Source organism: Carassius auratus, chromosome 29 (genome assembly GCF_003368295.1).
Source record: "Carassius auratus strain Wakin chromosome 29, ASM336829v1, whole genome shotgun sequence".
In the NCBI taxonomy this organism is placed as follows: domain Eukaryota; kingdom Metazoa; phylum Chordata; class Actinopteri; order Cypriniformes; family Cyprinidae; genus Carassius; species Carassius auratus.
The window spans coordinates 12,841,821-12,859,675 of NC_039271.1; the positions used below are offsets into that span (position 1 = coordinate 12,841,821).

The 17,855-nt window shown below is 35.6% G+C and overlaps 1 protein-coding gene across 1 annotated transcript; it reads left to right on the forward strand.

Moving 5' to 3' along the window:
• The first annotated feature begins 1,926 nt into the window (after nucleotides 1-1,926).
• On the forward strand, nucleotides 1,927-11,108 carry LOC113048111 (cadherin-related family member 5-like). The gene is made up of 15 exons (XM_026209653.1): nucleotides 1,927-2,402; nucleotides 3,191-3,399; nucleotides 3,723-3,779; nucleotides 3,857-3,949; nucleotides 4,084-4,170; nucleotides 4,353-4,505; nucleotides 4,616-4,786; nucleotides 5,509-5,599; nucleotides 5,695-5,801; nucleotides 6,050-6,250; nucleotides 6,387-6,518; nucleotides 7,215-7,293; nucleotides 8,114-8,307; nucleotides 9,332-9,352; nucleotides 10,440-11,108. Exons 1-15 carry the CDS (start codon nucleotides 2,336-2,338, stop codon nucleotides 11,106-11,108), a joined length of 2,331 nt encoding a protein of 776 aa, XP_026065438.1. The 5' UTR covers nucleotides 1,927-2,335.
• Nucleotides 11,109-17,855: the final 6,747 nt, after the last annotated feature.

Genomic DNA, 17,855 nt, shown 5'->3' on the forward strand with positions numbered 1-17,855 from the left:
TCTGAAGATCTTTAATTTGGTGAAGTGGTCTTAATCAACACTGGCAGACAAACTCAGACATGTGGAGACGTGCATAATAAACAGCAAGCTGCCATGTGCAGCAAGAATATTAAACCATATTGTGCTGTAATCCCATAATCTTGAGACCTACTTCCTGTTTCGTATTAATTGCTCGATTTAATCCCTAATCACATGCAATCCACATACAGTCATTATGTATCCAAACAATCATTGATTACATCTGGCATGAATGCACAATATGGAGGAGCTTCTGACATGGTTAACATGGTTAGCAAGCCCTACTGACACTGGATTACTTTTTTTCAGGATTGCACAGGTAAAAAATGTAATCAAGCCATTGTCCTGAAACATGAATTATTAATTATTAGACTCTTTACACAAATTGCATTTAAACTACTAAATTATATAACTTATCATTTAAATATATTGCTATTTAGGTCTTGGCTAAAAACTGACAAGCAGTAAATAAAAACGTCCCACATTAAAATGCATTAAGTAAAATTAAACTGTTAATTAAACTCTATACATTAATATTGATTTTAATGGCTTTGCAATTTAAGCATCATAATGTAATGTAAAATAAATGTGATTAAAGGCTAAAATCCAACGCTCAATTTCATACAATACATAACAGTGGGTCCCTGGTCCGTCTCTTCTCTATCATTATCATTTCTACCAGATAGTGGAATAAAAACCTCTAATGTTAAGATTGGGGTCAGTAAGATTTTGTTTTTCTTTTAATTAATGAGTAGTTTTACCAAGGATGCATTCATTTCATCAGAAAAGCGACAATAACAGCATTATAAAAGATTTTGGTTTCAAATAAAAGCTGTTGTTTTGAGTTTTTATATTTAACAAAGAATCCTGAAAATGGATCCACCACAATATTAAGCAGCACAAACACAACTGATATTAAATCAGCATATTAGAATCATTTCTTAAGGCTTGCGTGACAGTGAAGACTGGAGTAATTCAGCTTTGCCATCACAGGAGTAAATGATATTTTTAAATATATTACAATGGGAAATTATTACAATTCTGTATATATATATATATATATATATATATATATATATATATATATATATATATATATATATATATATATATATATATATATACATATATGCATATATATATATATATATATATATATATATATATATATATATATATATATATATACACATATATGCATATATATATATATATATATATATATATATATATATATATATATATACATACATACATATATATACATACATACATATATATACATATATATATATATATACATATATATATATATATATATATATATACATATATACATATACATATATATATACATATATATATATATATATATATATATATATATATATATATATATATATATATATATATATATATATATATATATAATTTCAAAAGTTTACACCCACCCCAGCCAGTCTGAAGGACTGTCCTTATAACCTTTCCCAGGGAGGACAGGAGTGATGGTGTCCTCTAGTGGTCATGGGATGAATCCCCAGTAAAGGAATAATCCCCCCCCCCCCCCCCAATGACAATCCTGTTATTATTTACTAATCCTCATGCAGTTATTTCTTTTCTTGTACAGAAAACAGCTACATACAAATTTTGCTTTGACAGCATGCAGGTTTGAAATAAGGGAATTCAAATAATGACAAATATTTCATTTTGCATGAACTATCCCGTTACATCCAACAAAATGATCAATAATTAAATATAAGATGGGTTAAAATGTGTAGTAGGGCACAAAAATGCAGCGATCTCTTTTAGTCACACCTGGACAGCCAGCAAAACTTAAGAGGGGAAACAACAGTTCTTAGGCAGCTTTGCAGGCATTATGTGAGGATTTTAGACAAGCTCTTATGTGAAGGATCAAAAGTGTGGCCTGGAGGTCATGTAAGCGACATCACTGCCAGGCTGCTGGCTTGACACTGGCTAAAGACTTCATAATAGGTTTGAAGAACTAGGAAAGACCTTGGGTGAAGAATAACATGACTAAACAGAAGTAAACAAACACTTTATTGGTGAGAGGTGAGACTGTGTCTCTCAGGTTTTAGTAATTCGTTTATCGGTTTGACTTGGCTGATGAATTTCAGATGGTGGCGCCACAGTATAAATATGCTTTGTTAATCTGATTGAATTGACCTTTGGTGTGAATAAGAAAGTCTGCTCTTTGTGACAGGTAAGATGAGCGCTCTAAATCCTTCAGAGCGACTGACTGTCAGGGTTTGGCATTTCTTTTACAGCAAGGAGACGTGAGCCCAGGGGAATATCCACCATGTTGATGCCATGGAGATTGTTCCTCTGCCAGATGGCACTGAACATATTCTATCACATCGCAAAAGGTAAACACCTCTCTGAAATCGGGATCCACAAAGGCTGATTTTCACGAATCACTGCTCTGCCATGTAGTAGATGTCAGCAATCAAAAGTCAGAGCTATAAAACATTTCTCATCCAATTTATAAGACCAACCTATATGGACAGTCTGCATTCATTTTATGATTCTTTTCTGTTGTATTAGCAATTGTGTCTTTTGGTACTATTGATTTTGTAAACAAAATATTAATTTAGTGAATTTAAGTAGGTACTTTAATATGAATATTAAATGACATATTAGGGGGACTTTCCGAGTTCTGATTACTTCAGAATAAAAATAAAACAAAAAAAGAGTAAGATTTCGAAGATGTTAACTCCAAATTCTGAAGAAAAAAAAAACTAATTAATAAATTAGAATTAAAGTCTAAAGTGAAAATTCAGGAGTCAGAATTGTGAGGTAAGAATAAGATTTGCAAGGTGTTCATTTCCGAATTCTGAGAAAATGAGTCAGCATTGTGAAGTGTTAAGACTGAATTAAAACATGAGCATTGCAAGAAATCCGCTTGGAATTGTAGAACTAAAGAGAAATGCAGTGTGAACTCTTCTAAATCCACAAATATAACTTCCAAGATGTTAACTCACAACTGCAAGACATAAACTCAGAATAAAGATAGAATTGTGCATGTTACAATTATTCCTGCTCTCCCCTTCTATTACAAAGGTGTTGCTTTATAAATTAGCTTTGCAGTCTGTGATTTTATGGATGATTTGTGTGTTGTCCTCATAATCTAATCAGTCTCTCATCTGAACGGCAGCCAGTTTGTGCCTTGGTGGTCAAGACATATTTGCCACGGTCAGAGAGAACAGTCTCACTGGAGAGTTCATAGCCAACCTCAGCATCAACGGAGACCCTGGAGCCAGTAGCATCCGCTTGTGTCTCACTGGAGAAAACGCTGACTGGTTTTACCTTGAAGGCAGAACGATCCGCCTCAACTCGTCGTTTTCAAGGATCTTAGATCGAGAGGTGATTAACACGAGTAGTGGCTGTTAGCATGTGGAGGCGAGCTAGAATAACACTGAAGCATTAGGACTGCCAGAAACACTGGAGGAGTTCTAAGCCATAGTCTGGGGATTTCAAATAGAATGTCTATAAGTTACTGTTGTAATTTGTTGTTGTTATTATTAAGCTTTATTTCACCAGATTCGTCTGTTGAGACCAGGCCAAAACAACATAAAACATTACAATATAATGCTTTAATCCTAAAATGGGTTTTGTATATATGTGTTTGTGTGTGATAATTGTGAGATAACCCAATTAACTGATTTTTTTCCTGTGGTAATTTACAGGTGCTGGGATCCGTTCTGATAGCTGCTTTGACGTGTTATGAAGATAATATAATTAGGGTATGGTATGAAAACGCATTGCCAAAATAATGATGCTTGATCCTGGAGTGCAATTAACCCCCGTTCTCGTATTTCAGAGTCGATATCGAATCATGGTGGAAATATTGAATGAAAATGACAACATGCCATATTTCCTTGAAGACACAATTCAACCACGATATATAAGTGAGGTAAACATTATTACGCTAGATGTTTTTACTGTAATCTCCTGTGTTAAATGAACCTTTTACATTTTACATGTGGGATTATTAGAATGAATCATTATAACCTAGAGTCCTGACGTGAATCCTGACTCTGTTCACAGTTGCTGAGTGTAAACTCGATGGTGTTCACAGTAAAAGCTAGAGATGGCGATGGAGACACGATCACTTATATGACCGACAAATCTACAGTGAGTGACGCATTCAATAAAGGACAAAATTACAGATGAAAGACTGAAAGAAAGGTTTTGCAGTATTCTGTCTGCAGCTGACTGACTAATCCTCAAACCAGTACTAAACAGAGGCCACAAAAATGCATTTGTACAACATAAAAATACATGAATGCTATTAGAGAACCCCTTTTCCTTTCCAGAATCCAAGAGAGCATTACCAGCACTGTGTGTCTCTCATTCAGGCCGACGCCAGCTATTTTAGGATTGATCTGCCCAACAGCGGGATGGTGATCCTGGATAAACCGTTGGACTATGAGACTAAAAACCAGCTGCAGGTGGTCATATTTGCTGTGGTATGTAGCACATGTTATTCACATATGTGTTGACTGCCAATCACAGGACATTTATGTGCTGGAAAGGAATCAGAATTAAGAACGGCCATTCTTGCTGTTTAAATCAACAGGAGACGAACACAAAAGAGAAGTACAGCACAACAGCGACAGTCACCGTGAATGTTCTAGACGGTGATGACCAGTATCCTCAGTTTCAGCCATGCGTACCAGTTGATGAAGATGGAGATCATAATATCTGCACCAACCCTGTGTACAGTGTTAACATCACAGAGGCAGATGAGGTATGTGGTAACATTTTAAAGTACAGCTGATTGATTTAGCTGAAAATGACCTGTTGTGCACACTACTGTTCAAAAGTAAAAAAAAAAATATTTATAATTGCATTTATTCAGCAAGGAGGGATTAAAACTGATCAAAATGGACATTAAAGGAATTTATAATCTTAAAAAGAAATCTGTTTCAAGTAAACACTTCTTTTTTGAACCTTCCATTCAATAAAGAATGAATGTTACCTAAACAGCAAATCAGTATATTAGAATAATTTCTAAAAGGATCATGTGACTTTTGATGGTTGTATGTACAGTATGCATGTATGTATGCATTTAGCAAACCCTTTTATCCAACGCGACTTACAGTGCATTCAGGCTAACATTTTTTTTTTTACCTAACGTGTGTTCCCTGGGAATCAAACCCACAACCTCTACCACTTGAGCCACAGGTAGAAACCAGAAACCAGTTTCTACCAATTTTAGATTAATTAATACAATTATAAATAGGAAATCTACAGTATCCACATTAGCTGTATGCAAAGTGTGTGCCAAAATTAAATGAAGTAATTAGAATTTTATTTCACAGGACCAATAAGCAACAATATTGTTAAGCAATAACAATAAGTATAATATAACATTTTTTTTGCATTAAAAACATAATAAAAAAACAAGTGGAGCTGTGAAGCTTTTGTCTTCACCCGCATGTTTAAATATGAATGCTCTTTATGATCTAGGATGCTGTGCTTTATTTTTCTCCGGGTCCCATTCATGCAGAAGACGGAGATAAAGACATACTGACTCCTCTAGCCTACAGTATTTTGTCAGGTGAGTTTATTGTACGTTGCATTGATCTATAAACTGTTTAACCCTTCAAATGTACATTATAGTTTTTTTTAATGATCTTCATAATGACTTTATAGGTGATGATAATGGCAGATTTACAATCGACTCTAAAACAGGAGAAATCTCTCTCAGGCAACGTGTGGAAAACAGATTCCTCACACCTTCATTCAGACTCCGCATAATGGTATGACGAGACGATGTCTATGTTTATGAACAAGATAATGGCTGATTTAACATGCTGATCTTCTGTATAGTGTTAACAAGGACACAGTATGGAAGTACTGCCCTATTCAACTGCCATATTGCAAACCATAATGACAGACAATAAAAAGACAATAAAAAGAAATTGAATTGAACATAAATGTGTGGGTTATGTGACACAGTGATGGCATCAAAGTTCTCATCATAACTGCCGTTTGTAAACTCTGACAGGCTGCGCAGGCGAACGACCCAAAGAAATATTCGGTGGCGACGGTACTGGTGCATGTGGTGTCGGAGAACCGGTTTCCTCCAATCTTCAACAAAACCGTCTACAAAGGGTTCCTCACTGAGAGCTCCAGTCCTGCTACTCTGGTCACTACCTACGGGAACCAAGTCCTGGTCGTCCAGGCCATCGACAGGGACTTCAGCGATGTACAGTGAAAACATTTCCTTTATAGGAGACACTTAATTTCAAAATGCCTGAAAACTTTATTTAAAGCATTTTCTCTCTCTCTCTCTCTCTCTCTCTCTCTCTCTCTCTCTCTCTCTCTCTCTTGTTCTTGTGCAGGGAATAAACCCAAAAATCCATTACACAATGCAGCCCTTGATAGGTAACACCAAACTGTACCACATTACTCAGGATGGCATTGTGATTGCAAAGACAGACCGGCTCAGAGCGTTTGATCGACACATTCTGGAGGTGACAATTATGACTAAGACTCATTGATCTACATCAGGGGTCGGGAATCTTTTTTGATCAAAGAGCCAACATGAACACTTCTGATTGGCCATTGCCTTTAACAATTCAATCGAGATGTCTGTTATTGGCTACACTGCTCAGTGCTACAAAAACACGTTGCGAATAGAAACCTTTGATGCTCTTTAAAAGCGCGAACCTATGTGTGATAGAGACCTGTTATTACAGCTTTTACTTAATGGTGCTCTTGCTTTCATCTGAGCACCCTCTCATACCCCTGTAGAAACAGGCCTGGTTTACTAAGTGTGTAGACATAAAGCGAATGGGGTTCTGTGTAGTTAATTATCTTGTATTGGGTGATCTGGTCTTATAGTAATTATAATATTTTAGTTATGATTTGGGTTGTTATTGTTTTGGTGAATGTCTGTTTGTAGGATCATAAAACAGCCCTGAATACACACTTGCCCGGCACAACTGTACATATTTTATTATTCTAAACTTTTCATTAACTTCAGTAGGCTGTATAGCAAAGAAGTTGTAATTGGCTGCACAAAGCTGAAATCTATTTTTTAGTTGATTATTTCTTGGTAAAGGGTGAGAGACCTGGTGGGGTTCCCAACCACTGATCTATATGTATGCCTCATTAGTGCCATATTTGTCATGACATCTCTGGTGATGTGATGCTTTTTTTTATCAAAGGTGATTGCAACAGATGAGGAGTCAGGTGAGACGGCCCATGCTTCAGTGGATATTGAAGTGCTGCAGAGGGGACAACCAGGTAAATGCATTTGAGTGCATTAATTATGTTAATTTCGTGATTTCTTTAAAATCACGGTTACAGTTAAATATGTAAAAATATGCATTTTTTTTCTTCTATTAAATTGATCAAAAAAAGTAGAGTTGCCTTCTGAATAAAATAGAATAATATCAAATAAAATATAAGGTCAGTTAAATATTGCAATTTGGAATCTCTGTAAAATAATCAAACAAATTAATAGTAATAATAAAAAACATGGTCTTCTCCAATTCAATTTATGTTTCTTTTATGCATGATACATTATTGATCCAACTTCAGTAAACTGGAATTGCATGAATTGCTATCATTTATCTTTCCTTTGAAAGTAATATAATATAAAACATTGCAATATGAAAACTCTGTACTACAAAATGTCGTCTTTTAATTAAATTCATATTTCTTGAATATTCATACAATATTGATAAAACTCCTATAAACTGAACTTAAAGTATGAATGGTTATAATTTGTCCTTTTAATATGGCTCTTAAGTTTATCCGCATTGTTAGAATCAATTACAGATCTGTGCCATTTCTGTAAATTAATATGGTTACTCTGATTATTTATGGTTGATTTAAGAGGCATGAATAACGTGTCAAATTAGATTTAGCCTCATCGTGTTCCCATTAACCTCTATCCTTCTCCAGCTCCTCACTGCCCTGCTTTTGGCAGTCATTCAAAACCAAACTATATGATAAACGGACCACAAAAAAAAAAAAAAAAAAAAAAAATAATAATAATAATAATAATAATCTTTGTGAGAGTTTTGTAATTTTGTTTTTCAATCTCTAAACTCTCAAACAGTACCCAGAAGTCCGTTTGGTGAGGAACGTCTGTTTGGAGAGATGAACACAGGGATGGCTGGCGGCCTTGCTGCTCTTGTTCTGATAGTGGCTGTGACATTACTATTTTTCTTCCTCTGGCTGGCCAAGAGACGGAGAGAGAGACGGGATCCAGCGGACAGGGGCGCCGTAGCTCTTGGGAAAAACCCGAATGTGGTAAGAGCTTTTGAATATACAGAGTAGTAAACTTTAGTCCCTTTGAGTCAAGTCAGTTTACCTGGCTGCCATCTTGGCTACACCCTTAAAGGTAGCAATTTTGTACAGTATCTAAGCAATGTGAAGAACAGCAAAAACAGCTCCTGTCTGCTCGAATGTGGAAAGACATAAACCTCCAAAATTAATTGAGCTCTATTCAAATCACCTTCAAAATCCTGCAAAATATTCTTTAGGTTGGTCCTGTTCAAGCACATGTAGATCTTAGAACAGTAAGAAGGTTTCCATCAAAGTTACATTCAACTTCATATAAATAACTTCACAACCAGCAGTCATTATAGTTGCAGAGTTAGTTACAGTCTAAAATGGACTTTCAGAATAAATTGTAATAATTTATTGTAGTTTAGCATGCAGACCAAATGGCTTTATGTTTTTGAATGAAGTTGTTTTTCATCTTTGATCAAATTATTGAGTCAGTTAGCTAAAATGTGCATACAAGTATGTTGATTCAAACCCAGCTTCTAAGACGAGATGCTACATTTACCAATAAGGCATTTGGCTCTTAACTGAACTGAACTGAGTACTGTGATTTCTCTCATTCATTAATCTACAAGTGGCTTGTCTTCTTTTGCTTGTACTGCGGGTTGTAATATCAAAGCAACTAAAAGCAAGACTAGCTGTGAGCTCATGTCTTCTCTGAGCATATGCTACAAATACCAGGAGAAAAATACAACACATAAAGTACAGTATGTGTAGTATATATGTGCTACGAATTGTCCCTCTGCTTTGTTGTTTGTAGGATCTACAGATGTTCAAGCTAGTTTTTTTTTTCACTAAACATGGAAATGCCACACAATAAATAAACTATTACATTATAAGCCAGCTTTAAAAGAATAAATGTGTTTTGACTGGACAAAGATTACTGTATCATCAAGAAAAAATAGACTAAAGCATCATTTACTCAAAAAATTTGGAAACAGCCCCTGTCGTTTTCCCCTCACTTTTCTTTTTAATTCCTCTCATGTAGAGCTTAAGATGGTTTCAGCAGGTAAGTACTATTAAGTAGCTAGACGTGTTCTGCAGTGTCACTGTCCCTTGTGAAGGTGAGATGTATTTTCAGAGAATCTGAAAGCCATATACTACTGGTAGGCCGGTTTAAATGGGATCGTCCATGTTACAGTTTATCATAAACACGGTGAAACATTTAAGCTGGTCAGTATATGAAGCACAGCCCCCTGTGTCTGATGATTTGGTTTATTTATTTCACTGTGTGTTTGATTGATCTGTGTTTGTTATGTAGATAGGTGTTTTGTATTTGTGTATGTGTATGTGTATTACATTTTCAAGTTTAATAAACACTGTTGAAAATATAGTAATTGTTAATTGTTTATTGATTGATTCTTGAGAGATGCGACAAAACATACGCCACACTTTTACCTGACATTACTTGAAATTTAAGAAAATAAAAATGTTCTGTTCCATTTAATTTGCATTTACTGTTTACTAGATCCAAATTACATCTTATATATATATATATATATATATGTGTGTGTGTGTGTATATATAAGAACAGGAACAAGAAAATTTTTTTTTTTTTTTTTACACAGGATAGGCTATGTATTTATTTACTTACTTCTTTTTAGTTTCTTTTCCCTAATAATTATGTTTCTATAAAAAAAAAAATGTACTGGTAACTAGCAACACAAAAAAAAGAAAAGAAAAAAAAGAAAAAGACATGCACAAATGCAGCTTGATGGTGGCAACAGTTCAATAGATGGAACTGAAAATCTGATAATGTTCTATAATATATTTGTAATCAGCTTAATGCTATGTTTGCAAACACCTATTATAAATATTTGGCATAACAGTTCACAATATTTTTCAGATGTTTATTACAGCTGGAAAACACCCACACATACACACGTTCTGTGAGAAAATAAACAGGACGTTGCACCAAAAAGATTAATCCCCAAATAATTCCCCTCAACACAAACAGTTTTGTCCCATGTCTCAGGAATCAGTGACACACACAGCTCCTCTATAATCAGCACTGGACCACAGCAGAGGATTTGACCTGTTACTATGTCATGGTTGTTTGAGGCGACCCTAAATGCCCTTTTGTCCATGGTCAACAGGTCAATTCAGGACGTCCCATATCATTCATAGAGAATGCCTCTTACCACAACGAGGCATTCACTGACCATGAATACCCCAATGGTTTGTACACCAAAACAGAAGACATAGGCCTACTTCCTCCACCAACCAGGGTATATGAGTCTGACAGACCCACACCTCTGCAAGACATGCTGCCCATCCTGGTGCTCCCAGATATAACACCCACAAACCTCTCATCTTCAGCTCTGATCAATGGGAAAGCATGTGGAAAATCGGTCTCTTTTAAAGACGACACCGGAACAGCAGATGAGACTGTGCCCGAAAATGAAGGACAGATTGTAGTTGTATGCAATCAGATGGAAACCAGAGCGGATACTTTGACGCCTGTTGTGCAGCAAAACACTTTCACTATCGCCACAGCAGAAATTCCTGCAGAAATGCTCGACGTTTGTTGTCTAAATCCTTCAGTAAGTCCCAGAAATGAATATGTCTTCACTCAAGCTAATGAAGATGATGAAGATCCATGCAAAAACATGGCCTCTGTTATTTACAGCAGCGATGAAGACATGGGGGAAGATGAGCCAAACGATTTAAGGCGCTATTACAAACATGGACAAAACCAGTTTACAATCGACCACATGAAGGCCATCGGATTACAAATCGAGGATTGGGATGAAATGCAAACCTGATTAGATTGTGTACCTTCTGAATGAGCTGCTTTTATGAAAAGCCAAATCCTTAAAAGTTTCAAGATCCAGACAATGTTTCAAAGGGAAAATAGCAAAAAATAAATAAAACATAAAATAAATAAATGAAAAAAAAAACAGGCTCATTAAAGGACATACATATGTTTAATCAAACACTACAGTTTTTCAGTTTTTGGTTTATATTCCATGCTTTCCTCGTGTTGGACTGGTAAGGAAATACTGTGCACATGATCAGCCTTAATTAAGACTCCGTTTAAATGAAGTTTTGATGACTGCGTCTTTGAGAAATTAGGATGTTATAGCCTGTTTTTGAATATTTCACCCACCTCTGATGCGTTTTTAAGATATTCTGACATTGCGGTCAAACCCTGGAGCTAGATGAAAATGAAGCGTGTATTATAATCAAATGTATTTTCTGATTACTGATGTCTGCTGTCACTTGCTGTGTTCAAAATACTCAACCACAAAAGGTTGAAATAGACTGTAATGTTCTATTTAGCATTTGATTAATAAATGCCAGATGGAGAACACAATATTCTGTGCTAAAACGGATGCATTGCCTTGTTTGAAGCTGTTGAATATTCTGCCGCAAACATGTTGCAATTGTTTTTGGAATTTATGATGGATTAGATGATATTCAGGTGCTTCTCGAGAGCCTGTGAAATGGCTCTGTACATTATTCTGGAGCTTAAATGTTACATTTCAGAGCATTTTATATGGAGTCTTTTTCGAGGTAAAACTGCTTAAAGGCATAAAAAAAATTTTGACAAGGGAGCAAAGTTCATCTTTTACTTATATAATATAATAACTGCACTATAAAGCTCTGATGTGTCATTTCTCGGTTTGTCTGCAGGAGGCATCTTCACCCATCTCTCATCACCAAGTGTTGTAGGACGTCAGCAGCAGCATCACAATCAAATTTAACTCTTGTTTCTAAGGTCACAGGCAAGATATCTGTGCCAGGACCAAGAACATTGTGAGAGACACATGGAGGTGAACATACTCATTTTTGAAGACAGCTGTTTTTGTGGTATTTTGTATTAATGTTGAATGTTTTTTTTTTTTTCTCGTGTGGAAGGACACAGTGGAACACAATCCCATGAGCCCTTGTCATGGCAGCTATATTTGTCGAAGTATGCTTGAAGTTTGGGATCTCATATTTTGTCAGAGAGAGTTAAGTTCAAATAACACATTAATTTAAAAAGCCACTATACTGTTAAACAAATATTAGGTAGGTAGGATTAAAAATAGAAATGTTTTTGAAAGATGTCTGTAATTCTCAAAAAGATGGCATTTGTTTGATTAAAACACAGTTTTCTGTTGTATTGTATTTTTTAAAGTTTTATTCATTCCTGTGATGGCAAAGCTGACTTTTCAGCAGCCATTACTCCAGTGGCACATAATCCTTCAGAAAAAATATAATGTGTTGATTTGGTGCTAAAGAAATATTTATTATTATTATTTTTATTATTATTATGATCAATTTTGTTATTATTTAATATTTTTTGTAACTTTCAGAAACATTTTCTGACATTGTAAATATCTTAACTGTAATCTTTGATCTTTTGAAAGTTCTTTTTTCTTCTAACAGTAAATCCGACCATATAATAAATCAGAATACTCTGTATCTGTATATACTGGAAATGTATTGTCACTTTTCATAAGGAGTGTCTGTAATGCAACACAAACATAAAACTGTTTTTAAAAACACACAGCAGAAATACATTCATTAACCAAGAACTGTAAATGTTGAGTTGACCTAAAAAGAAAATGCTGTTATCATTTACTCACCCATTTTCTGGGCAGTGTTCATGCTGCTCTCTTCAATACAATGAAAGTGGGTTAGCCAGAAGCACCTAATCATTCACTATATTGCAAGTCTTCTGAAGCCATATGATTGTTCTCTGTGTTGAACAGAACTGTGCTATCTGAAATGTGCTGCACACAGAAATGTGCTATTTGGTGAAGATTCTGCCTTTAAAATCTCAACAACATAATACATTTTATAGCTGGTGTTTGTGCTGTTTTATGAAGTGTGTTCACAAGAGGGCACCATTAGACCATTTTCCTTCTGTTACCAAACCTTATTAATTGCTGCGGAGTGAAGTTAAAGTTTGACATCCAAAATTGACACATTGGACACTGGCAACGTGACAAATGTCCGGTTAGTGCTGGTACTGAACAACTGTATGACTTCAAAGGGTCTAAGTTCTGAAAATTAACGCGTTTTACTAGTCCTACTTAGATAAATTGGACATAATGCATACATCATAATGCATTTTAAATATGTGGAATTCTAAAAGTTTTGTCAACGTTTGGTTGATGTTTTCAAAATAATGTGTTTCAAAAAAAAAAAAAAAAGGATGGGAGTGTAGCGTATGTGATGCTTGTTGAAATGACCACTAGACGGAGCTAATATACGCTTATGAAAAGTGTTTATCACAGTTCAACGTTCAAATTAGTGCAAAACATAATTTAGCCTTATAGAACGTGCATGTGTGTGTGTGTGTGTGTGTGTCGTTCCTCGAGGTTGCATCGTTAGTTTGTTCTGCTCAGCTGACCATGATTGCTTGACCTGATACAATCATAAGAAAACGCATGCTTCGCTGCTCAAACACTTTTCTTGAAAAATATAGTAAAACATTTAGATAAAAAACGTCCTTAATTTATACCCATTGTCACTTAAGGCACTGAACATTATTATTATTATTTTTTTTAATAATATCAGAAATCGGAGGTATTGAGATCATAAGTGAATATGTAATATGTAGGCTATAATGTGCACAAGAGCAAGAAGCTGTAATATGTTTTTGCTTGAGTAATTCTGTATGTCTCTTCTCATGCACTTGGACAGACTGGAGAGAAATGCTAATGTGAGGGAGAACATGGAACAGGCTGTGAATCAGGCATACAAATCCTGAACACACACACAAATACACACAAGATTGCCATGGCTTAGTCAACTAATAGTGGTGAGTGGGAATGTATCATGTTTGTGCTGAATAATTAATAAAACATTTTCATAGCTGAGATCTTTTGGTCATTTTCAGTGAAGCAAATCGCTCTCGGTTGTAGACATCTTCATGACTCAACCTTTAAAAACACATGACTACATAAACAATGCATCTTACAAAACAAAACTGATTACATAACTAATGTACTGACTGTTAATCATGTCAGGAGTTGGACGGAAAGGCTAGTACTGTAAGTGATTTTGTCACACTAGTTCACTGTTAACACATACAATGTCTAGTGGTGATACTTTAACGTTGATTCTAATTCAATTCCTACAAAAAAAAAAAAAAAAAAAAAAAAAAAAACTTTAAACTGGTCTAAGTTATTTAGTGTTCTGAGCTGGTTGAAGCTGGTCTCTCAGTCCTGAGCAAGCCAACGTTTAAGTAGTTGGCTCTAAAACCATCCAACAAACCAGCTTAACCTAAGTTGGGAGATCAGCAAACCAGGTAAGGCTGATTTAAGCAGAGATGTTTTGGCACATTGTAAACATGTTATTGTACCCATGTTTTTGCTTGTTTTTACAAATTGAAGGACTAGTAAAATGGTGATTGTTAATATGTTAAGTAGAGCCTGTTGGAAGATCATGTTAAAGTTTCAATTCAATTCCTTTCATTGCAAAATCACTTGAACGAGCTGTGTTCAACCAAGTCTCTGCCTTTCTCACACAGAACAACCTCCTTGACAGCGACCAATCTGGCTTCAGAAGTGGAAATTCACACCAGATCCTCCTGTCAACCCTACTGACAAAGGGCATCTCAGGAACTGCACACTAGTGGTTTGACTCCTACATATCAGGTAAGTATCTTGGAGAGGTGAGATGTCCAAGTCACAAAATCTAACTACTGGGGTGCCTCAGGGCTCAGTTCTTGGACCTCTTCTCTTCTCTGTCTACATGGCATCATTAGGTTCTTTCATTCAGAAACATAGCTTTTCATATCACTGCTATGCTGATGACACTCAACTCTACCTCTCATTCCATCCTGATGATCCGACGGTAGCTACTCACATCTCAGCTTGTCATTTCTTTCTGGATGAAGGACCATCATCTTCAACTCAACCTTACCAAGACAGAAGTGCTTGTGGTTCCAGCAAACCCAACGTTTCATCACAATTTCACCATCAATTTAGGCACATCAACCATAACTCCTTCAAAAACAGCCAGAAACCTTGGAGTTATGATTGATGATCAGGTGACTTCTCAGACCACATTGCTAATATTGTCCAGTCCTGCAGATTTGCTTTATTCAACATCAAGAAGATCAAGCCCTTTCTTTCGGAACATGCTTCACAACTGCTTGTTCAAGCTCTTGTTCTGTCCAGTCTGGACTATTGCAATGCTCTCTTGGCAGGTCTTCCAGCCAGTTCTATCAAACCTTTACAATTAATCCAAAACGCGTCAGCAAGATTCATTTTTCGTAAATATAAAGTAAAAGTTTATTTATAAAGCCCATTTGTGACCCTGGACCACAAAACCAGTCATAAGTGTAAATTTTTCGAAATGTAGATTTATACATCTTCTGAATAAATAAGCTTTCCATTAATGTATGGTTTGTTAGGAAATGACAATATTTGGCTGAGATACAACTATTTGAAAATCTGGAATCTGAGGGAGCAAAAAAATGAAAATTCTGAGAATATTGCCTTTAAAGTTGTCCAAATGAAGTTCTTAGCAATGCATATTATCAATCGAAAAATAAGTTTTAATACATTTACATTAGGACATTTACAAAATATCTCCATGGAACATGATCTTTACTTAATATCGTAATGATTTTTGGTATAAAAGTAAAATCAATCATTTTGACCCATACAATGTATTTTTGGCTATTGCTACAAATATACTCCAGGAACTTAAGACTGGTTTTGTGGTCCAGGGTTACATTTAAGAATAACAAATTATGTACCAAAGTGCTGTATACTCTATACAAATAGAATAACTACAAAATTAAACAAAAATATATGTTTAATAATAGCAGACTACTAAAACATTATACACATTCACCAAACAAAATATCTCATACAACATCCAAAGCAATGGAGAAAAACATGGTTTCAAACTAAATTTGAATATGAAGTGAAATTATATTCCTTATTTCAGAAACACCAAATACTTTTCTGGTAACTTTATTTATTGCACAATCCTTTCTGGAATTTTTATTTTATTTTTTATTATTGTATATTCACTACCAAAGTTTGTCATTGTATTCAATCTCATAGCTGTAAATAAATATGTGTGATGTGCATAAGAGCATGAAGCTGTATCTTAATTCACTACCAAAGCTGGTCATTGTGCTAAATAATGTAAACTAGCTAAACCTGACAACTAATTGGTTATTTGCCCCACTGTTCCCACTTCAAGCCAAAGTTTCACAGGTCTGAGGACAGGTGACAGAAGTTTCCAGCAGACAGACAGGTGTTGGTTGGCGCTTTGAGTCTGGCACGGTGTTCCTGCGCTGTGACAGATGTGTACCTCGGCGAATACCAGTTGGTCTGCCAGACTGCCATGATGAATCACACACCTCTCTCCACCTGCTGCGGCCCAGCCAGCTCCTCTTGTTTATATGCTGCTTCTGCAGCTGGGGTGCGATGCCATCTGTCACTATCAAAGTTTTTCATAATTGGGAATGATGTTCGACAGCATTTAATCCAAAGTAAGTCTTAATACGTGTTCCTTAACCTCAGAAAAAAATTCAAAAGTTAGCAAATCTTTTCAGCTTAGATGTTATTGCCCACAGTGCTGTAAATATTATGGGGAAAATAGAGAGAGCAGTAGATGAGTAGATTTATGTATGTGTTATCTCAATGTGTCTATGACAAATACTCAAGAGAGCCAGAGGGAGATCACTGCTTATGCAAGACAGTGATTCAGTCTCAAGCAGTTTTTCATCTTATTCCATGTTATATTCATCCATTGCCATGCAGAAAATGAGTTTGTGCTCTAGCCACAACTGTTTCACTGTGTAACCCAACAAGGCTTGGCTGACAAGTCCCTTGTCGTATGGGACATTTATCTCGCAGTGAGACTCTGAGATCTTTATAGCGTAAGATCTGTGATCCTGAGCTTCCTTTGCTGGTGTCTGCCAGACGAGGCACATCTGCTGTTGAGAGCTGCGAGATGTAGACATCTGTTTGCAATCAAGAGCTGAATCAGTCAGCCGTATCATGTGTGACTGACTGTGTCCTGAACGTGTGATGTTTCTGCTTTATATTAGGCCATAAACATACTCTTTGGAAGTAGAAATGCATTGCAAGTGCACAGTCATGTTGTACTTTTTCATTACTCCAGTACTTAAGGGGGCGATATAGTTGCTACTAAATTTAATGTGATATTGTTCAGGTAGCTAGTTAAAAACATCTATTGCTAAATGTTTAAAGCTAACATTCTCAGCAAGAATCTCTTCAAATGTTTTTCCGCCATGAAGGCAGTTGACCTGACAGCAAAAACTGACCTTATAAAGAAGACATTTTATGCTAATTACAGCTTTAGTCCCCTTTTAATGAAATTGTGAGAGTACATCATGCATTTTCATTGTTATAAATTGCATTCTGGCACATTTCCGCTACGGTGATGCGGATAGATACAGAGGAGACGAATTGTTGAATAAAATCATTATTTTTGTTTTCTTCGATTACAAAAAGTATTCTCGTCACTTCATAACATTATGGTTGAACCACTGATGGCAGATGAACTGTTCTCATGATGCTTTTCTTTTC

What these genes read in the sequence shown, in the direction of transcription:
- LOC113048111 (XM_026209653.1), top strand. Translation starts at nt 2,336, where the DNA reads ATGTTGATGCCATGGAGATTGTTCCTCTGCCAGATGGCACTGAACATA. An exon ending in ATGAAGATAATATAATTAGG is followed by an intron (nt 3,780 to 3,856) that starts GTATGGTATGAA and finishes CTCGTATTTCAG; the next exon opens with AGTCGATATCGAATCATGGT. An exon ending in ATATGACCGACAAATCTACA is followed by an intron (nt 4,171 to 4,352) that starts GTGAGTGACGCA and finishes TTTCCTTTCCAG; the next exon opens with AATCCAAGAGAGCATTACCA.